The sequence below is a fragment of the Rattus norvegicus genome, chromosome X (assembly GCF_021556685.1).
Source record: "Rattus norvegicus strain SHRSP/BbbUtx chromosome X, alternate assembly SHRSP_T2T, whole genome shotgun sequence".
NCBI classification, from domain to species: domain Eukaryota; kingdom Metazoa; phylum Chordata; class Mammalia; order Rodentia; family Muridae; genus Rattus; species Rattus norvegicus.
Genome location: NC_141554.1, coordinates 132,346,973 through 132,354,030, shown reverse-complemented (window position 1 = coordinate 132,354,030; position 7,058 = coordinate 132,346,973). Strand labels below are relative to the sequence as shown.

The window sequence follows — 7,058 nt, the reverse complement described above, 5'->3', positions numbered from 1 at the left end:
GGTTTTTTTTGTAAACTTCCAAGACAAGTGGTGTGAAGTTCAACCTGAAAATACCTGCTGGCAGAAAGTCAAATATCTAAAATTTAAAGTATTCCATCTTCTATCTATGGGGTTTTTATTAGACATTTGGAGCTTATATGTCCTCAAGAAAAAGACAGATATGCTCCGTATTTCTTCTTGTTTTATGAGTATACTCCCACTCTTTTTTCTATAGATCATAAAATAATCTATAATAGTTCTTTTTGCGTGGTTAGCTGATGCTCTTGACGGGCATTGCCAATGGCCGCAGAGTAAGTCTCAGAGTCCACAATAGCTTCTTATAATCCTTCTACTCATGACACTCAACTTTTACAAATATCTCTTCCCAGTGCCTTATTATTTTGAAATCTTTCACTGGATTATATTTTCATTCATTTACCCAACACCAAAATATTTAATAAGAACATGAAACATGGACTCAGCCTACTTCAGGTCACTTAACAATTCATTGATTTCAGACAAAATTAGAATATTTCCAAGTCTCGATTTCCTGGTGTACACAATGGGGATTATGGGAGATGTTTAAACAGGATAGGAATTACAGTGTCTTATAACAACTGAGGTTGTGATAATCTTGTAAAGTGTAAGATGATAGCAATTTGTAATATACTCTGTATCCTTGATATTCTATAGTTAGAATTTACTTACCTAGACCACTATACTCTGTTAAGTCTTTCACAGTATTTACCTAGGAATCTTCCATTTTAGGAGCAACATTGAGACACTATAGGGTGCAGTCTCCTAAATGTAAAACATCCTGCTTCCGCCAGAGTGAAAATAGCATACGTGAGCTTTTCTGAAAGAATGTTCTAAGTCACCTGAATCAAAATATTTAGGGTTCTATCTAAGATGGGTTGCCAAATTATGAAATTGCTGCCGTGAACTTGTTGAACACTAAATTCTTAGCTACTCTTCTACACTCCTTGTGCCTGTTGACATAATTCGATTCTTCCTGAAATGCTTATTCATCCCATTCCTACCAGCGGAAACAGAATTGAGTCTCTGAGCTTCCTCCATGAGATGCTTACCTGTAGTTTCTCATTGAACACATTGACTGATTTTACCACTTCTTCTTCCATAAAACATATAACAAGGGAAAGGGTCAGAACTCTAGTGCTGGGGTCTACAAATATGGGAAAGATTGACTGGGATGATGGGAAAGACTCATAGCTTGTACTTGGAATTCATATGAAGTAAAGGTACAAAAGGTACTAGAAATAAATCAGCGAAATGTGATGGTGTGTTCAGGGAGAAAATGCCATGAAAGTGTTCTTAAAGTACACTATGATTAGTCAGAAAAAAATGAATTCATGCCCCGCCCAGTACTCAACAAACTACTTTCTGTGGAGGAGGATTATGATATATTTAGATTCCGTATCAGGCAATAGCCTCTATGCAATGAATCCCAAGCTAATTAAAGTCAGTGTTACTTAGCGACCAAGTATAGGTCTGTCATGGTATGTGATAGCTTGAAGCTTAAAAACTAATTCCAGAACATAAAGACAATAAAACGTTTCATTGCTTCTAGAATATTCTCTTTATCTCTCCATCTGTGCATAACAATTCTGGTCATCCTTTACATTCCTAACTCAAAGACTCAGAGGGCTCTGTCTAAGGGCCTCTGGAACTGACAATGGGGACTCTAGTCCCCAGCTCCCCACTTGCAGTGTTCTGTTCCACTCCCTTCATTTTTCTGAGCTAAGAGAGAACTGCAAAGCATCCAGCTTCACTTCCTCCTGATCTATCAGCAAGTCCTGGGCATAATCATTGGCAGGCAGACTCTGAGGCTCAATGATCTGTCATTTGATATGGTCTCTTCAGATATTTCTGTTGCAACAGCACAGAATATTTTAATTTGAGGACAATGGGGAAAAATGATTCTTTGAAAATAAACTACCACCAGCCGAAGGGATGTTCAAAAAGGCAACTGTCATTTTCAAACAATTTTGTTTTCTGCCAAGTTCAATACATGAACTTAGTGAAAAGTCTCCCTGGATTATAACAAGCACACTTTTGTTTTCTTCCACTGAAAACAAAAGATCGAGGCGCTGCCTCCTCCCAAGATTAACTATGTTGGGTTTTAGACTTTTTAAAAATTATTTGTACATGAATACACTATAGCTGTCTTCAGACACAGCAGATCCCGTTACAGATGGTTGTGAGCTACCATGTGGTTGCTGGGTATTGGATTCAGGACCTCTGGAAGAGCTGTCTGTGCTCTTAACCGCTGAGCCATCCCTGCAGTCCCTGGGTTTCAGACTTTAGTAGGAATATTAGAAGTATTTGGCTGCTGTGGTGGGGGTGGCTGAGTTTGACTTGTTGGACTCAGAGAATGCTGGACCACCAACTCTTGAGTAATGTCTCCCTCCCCCTCCAACTGCCTTTTGTGCTTTTGTATCCCTCTTACACCTTGTAGGCTTTACTACTACCTACCGCCCCCTTCTGGCTGGGCATGAGATCCCCACCCTTGCCATGATCTCCAAGCCCTAAAGCTCACCCTTGCACACCTCCCATTACATCTGCCATTTATAGTCTGCCAGTCCCGCCTTCTCTTCCAACACCACCCTCTGAGCCTCCCCCCTCCCGCCCCTAGTCTTTATCCTCCACGGACTGGTCGCTTAAGGCCCAGAAGTCCACACTCCTGTGCTGGCAGGCAGCAGTCTCCTCTCTCTCTCTCTCTCTCTCTCTCTCTCTCTCTCTCTCTCTCTCTCTCTCTAGCCGCATCTTCGGCCCCAGCACCGATCGTCCCGAGCTCGCTCGGCTCTTTCCGCCCGACCTCGCGTTGTTCGCCGGGTCACGCCGCCACCACCTCCTTTGCCGCCAAGGCTCTCCGGACTCGGTAGGCTCCCCGCTGATCAGTCGATCGCTCTCTCGCTAGCTCCAAAGCCTCCATCTCCCAGCGATATCATGCGTCAGGCCGACTCTCAGACGCAGCCCTCTCCCGCAGAGCAGGAGATGCCGCAGCCTGCAGGGCCCTCCAACAGCTCGCCGCCCACCATGGGCCCGCAGCAAACAGGTAGCAGGAAGCGGAAAGCCGCCGAGGTCGATCAGGGCGCCGGGACTTCTTCGTCGCCAGGCCCTGCAGCGGCGATGGCGACAGTTGGGGCGGGCAATGCCGAGGGGTCCTTGATGCTGACCAAGAGGCCGCGGCGGCCCATAGCTCACCTCTCCATGGTGAACTACCTGAAGGGCCGCGCGCTAGGCGCCGATGGCCACCCGGGGTTCGCAGGCTTCGAGGGTGATCTGCGCAGTTACGGGGTCCTCAGGCTGCCCGAGCTGCTGAGGGAGCGCCAGCTGACCCTGGGCCCACTCAACAAGGTGTTCGCATCGCAGTGGCTCAATGCCAGGCAGGTGGTGTGTGGCACCAAGTGCAACACTCTCTTCGTGGTTGATGTCAAAACCGACCACATCATGCGCATTCCTCTGATGCGCGACAGGGTGCCCGACCTGTCCCGTGGCCCGCCCTCCTGTGGCATTCATGCTGTGGAGCTGAATCCCTCCAAGACCCTCTTGGCCACTGGAGGTGAAAATCCCAACAGCCTGGCAGTATACCAGTTGCCCACTCTGGATCCGGTGTGCCTAGGAGATTGCCAAGGCCACAGGGACTGGATCTTTGCCATTGCATGGATGAGTGACACCGTGGCTGTGAGTGGTTCCCGCGATGGCACCGTGGCGCTTTGGAAGGTGGATCCTGACATGTTCAATGGCAGCATTGCTTGGCACAAGGATGCAGGGCTCCCTGTGTATGCTCACATCAGTCCTACAGATATGGAGGCCATCCCCAAAGCCACTACCAATCCAGGTAACCGCAAAGTGCGAGCACTCGCCTTCAGCAACAAAAACCAGGAGCTGGGAGCCGTGTCCCTGGATGGCTACTTCCACCTGTGGAAAGCCCGAAGCTCCCTGTCCAGGCTGCTGTCCCTGAGGCTGCCCTACTGCCGTGAGAACGTGTGTCTCACCTACTGTGATGAGTTTTCCCTCTATGCTGTGGGTTCCCAGTCTCACGTTTCCTTCCTGGATCTCCGCCAAGGCCAGCAGAACATCCCTCCACTGTGCTCCAGAGAGGGAGGCACCGGTGTGCGTTCTCTGAGTGTCCACCAGCATATTGTCACCGTGGGAACAGGCCATGGTTCTCTGCTCTTCTATGATATACGTGCTCAGAAGTTCCTTGAGGAAAGATCCGCGGCCAATCCAGACATGTTTCCTGTGCCCTCTGGAAGGAAGCTCAAGCTCACCTGTGGCAGCGGCTGGATCAACCAGGATGATCTCCTCGAGAATTATGTTGCTGGTGTAGAAGATTTCCCCAACGCACTCTACACCCACTGCTACAACTGGCCGGAAATGAAGCTCTTCGTAGGAGGGGGACCACTGGCCTCAGGCCTCCATGGCAACTACGCAGGCCTCTGGAGCTAAGAGTGATGCGACTCCTTCTCAAAGTATGGGTTTGTCTTTTAGTTCAATCTAATTGTACTTCATGTTGAGCATGCTGTTTTAATTTTTGTCTTTTTTTTTCTCTTTTTGTCCAGGTGGAACTGGCCCAGAGTATCCAGTGCGCTTCTCAGTAGAGAGAAAGAGATGGAACCTTCAGAAGTTGGCTTTGAGAATTTTCTGGACTTCCCCACCATTCTTTGGACTTTCCATGCATATACTTTCCACTAATTCTTGCTGTGTTGTTTTCGAGTGAGTGATCCATGTAGTCTATTATGGAAAAAAATCCTGTTATAATGTTAGAATTGTATAAGTGTTGTGTTACTATTATTAGCAGTTTTAAAGCTATTGTTTTTGGTTTTCATCTCGTGTGATATATTTAGAATATTTTCTAATAAACAGAGTTTGAACATCTGTTCTGGAGCACTAATCATAGTTTTGTAGCATTGGTCCAATTATAAAAAAAAAAAGAAAAAAAAACATTCCATGTTCCAGTTGCCTACTTTTGGAAATATGTCACTCATGAATTGTGATCATGGTGTATGTATATAGTTTGTATGTTGTTGGTGCAAAACTCACTTTTCTAAAAAGTTTATTATGTGGAAATAATTGCATAGAATCTTGTGTTTATATCAAAATCTCAGCTGACAAGGATGGTTTAGGTAGTCAAGTATTCTGCTCATTTGAGTGTGGAAGATGAATCCAAAAATCAGTGTTTTTCTTTTGAGCCTTATTTTAGTTTTTATGCTCTGTCTTCATATTTATCAAAGAATGTACTTGTTTTCACTTCTTGCCTTAGTACTATCAAGACTTGTGGATATATTTGAATGCTGTCATTTGAGTAAATTGCACAGAGTTTCAGTGCCATCATTCGATGCAGGGATATTAAGTACATAAATGTAGAATGTATGGCAGACAGGGCAGGAAATACACTGCTCTAAGGTATAGACTGGATATTTTTGCTGTTGCTATTTTTAATACCAAATGTTATATTTGAGCATATTTTAAACTTTCAAAATCTGCTTATGAGTTACGTTGGAAGGAAAAAAAGTCGAAGGAGAAAGTATGAGCCCATCCAGCTCACTGTGAGAGAAACTCCCCATCTTTGTAAGCTCCAAATGTTTTATTTTGTGAACTTGAAAGATTCATACTTAAAGTAGAATAGATATGTTACTAAAACCTCTGGTTCTATGCCTTTAAATATGATAATATAGGATCGTGACAATGCAGTATAATTTTCAAGTAGAGGGGCTGGGGATGAAAGAACTTAAAGTTCAGATTAAAGTTCGGATAAACAGAGATAATGGGATGCTGTGCGTAAGGATTGGTTTTTTCCCTAGGTGAGAAGACCAAAACTGAGAAAGGAGCCGGGCCTTGTTCAAAGCTGGCTAGGACGTGTTTACCGTGGATTGGTATTGGGTCATGTTTCCTTTTTCTTAAACATCAAACATGTATTTTGCCTTGGTGTTGACACACTACATGTTGTTCAGGACTAAACCTAAATTGTTGAGAGGATCTAAAGGTGAGTCAAAAATACACAGTGGTCAGATTTTCTGTTTGTAAAGATTATGCAGGTCTATTTCGTAGAATTACAAAGTTTTGCAACTTATCTGTGCATTTTCTTGCTTGCATGTATGTTTCTCTCTCTGCTGCCAATGATTTCAGAGCAGAGGCTGTAAACTGCCATCTTTTCTTTCTTTCTTTGTATCCTAAGGCCAAACAAAGGCAATCAGTGATTATTGGACGATTTTTGTTTTGCCAATGGAAACCTGCACTTGAACTTGTAATAAATATTTGCTGTTGCATAATAAAGAACCTTGTTCTGTGTTCCCCAGCTCTGTTTTTCTTTAAAATTCCCCTAATTCATTTACAGGTCCTGCTATAGTACTTCATCCATCCTTAAAGGAGGTAATGTATGATATTTGAAAGATGAACAAATATTTACATCTCATGTATAACTGGATACTGATCCTTTAAATTGAAAAAAATGGGATTTGAGGATTTCTTTAAAACATTTGGTTTATTTTGAATCTAAAATAAAATTGTTTTTTATTTATACATTTTCTTTTAAATTTAGAAATATATTTATTTAAAAAATTAGCCAAACTATAAACTGCTTATTTTCATATGAGCAGTATGGTGTTTGGGGGGTGTGCAATTTATATAAATTGGGAAATTCAGGAAAAAAATCCTTCCATATTGGATGAGATTTCAGATAAAGCATAGAAGGCAAAGCTTTAGTCTGATTTTTTTTCTCTGGCTTGGTCCTTTATATAATCACCAACTCACTTTCATTCTACTATATTTCAAGCTGTATCTTTGTGAAGACAATCAGGAGGCTTGGGCAAGTTTTAATAACAAAATAGCCTATTCTATTCCTATCTTATAAACATGTAATAATTTTATAATTATTAAATTCTAATGTTAAGTGTTCTACTGCAGTGCATGCAAAAACTGAGTCAGAATTTCAATATACATATTTAATCTTTGAGATGTTTGTACATATATACATATATGTACATATATACAAATCCCCTCTAACTTTTTCCAGAATTAGAAATCTTCCTTACTGCATTTCCTTACAAACTTCA

The 7,058-nt window shown here is 42.6% G+C and overlaps 1 protein-coding gene across 1 annotated transcript; it reads left to right on the top strand.

Moving 5' to 3' along the window:
* The first annotated feature begins 2,675 nt into the window (after nt 1-2,675).
* Nucleotides 2,676-6,297, top strand: Dcaf12l1 (DDB1 and CUL4 associated factor 12-like 1). The gene is given in 2 exon segments (NM_001107941.1): nt 2,676-4,475; nt 4,566-6,297. A coding segment is annotated over 1 exon segment (1,506 nt). The 5' UTR covers nt 2,676-2,946; the 3' UTR covers nt 4,453-4,475; nt 4,566-6,297.
* The last annotated feature ends 761 nt before the right edge of the window (nt 6,298-7,058 follow it).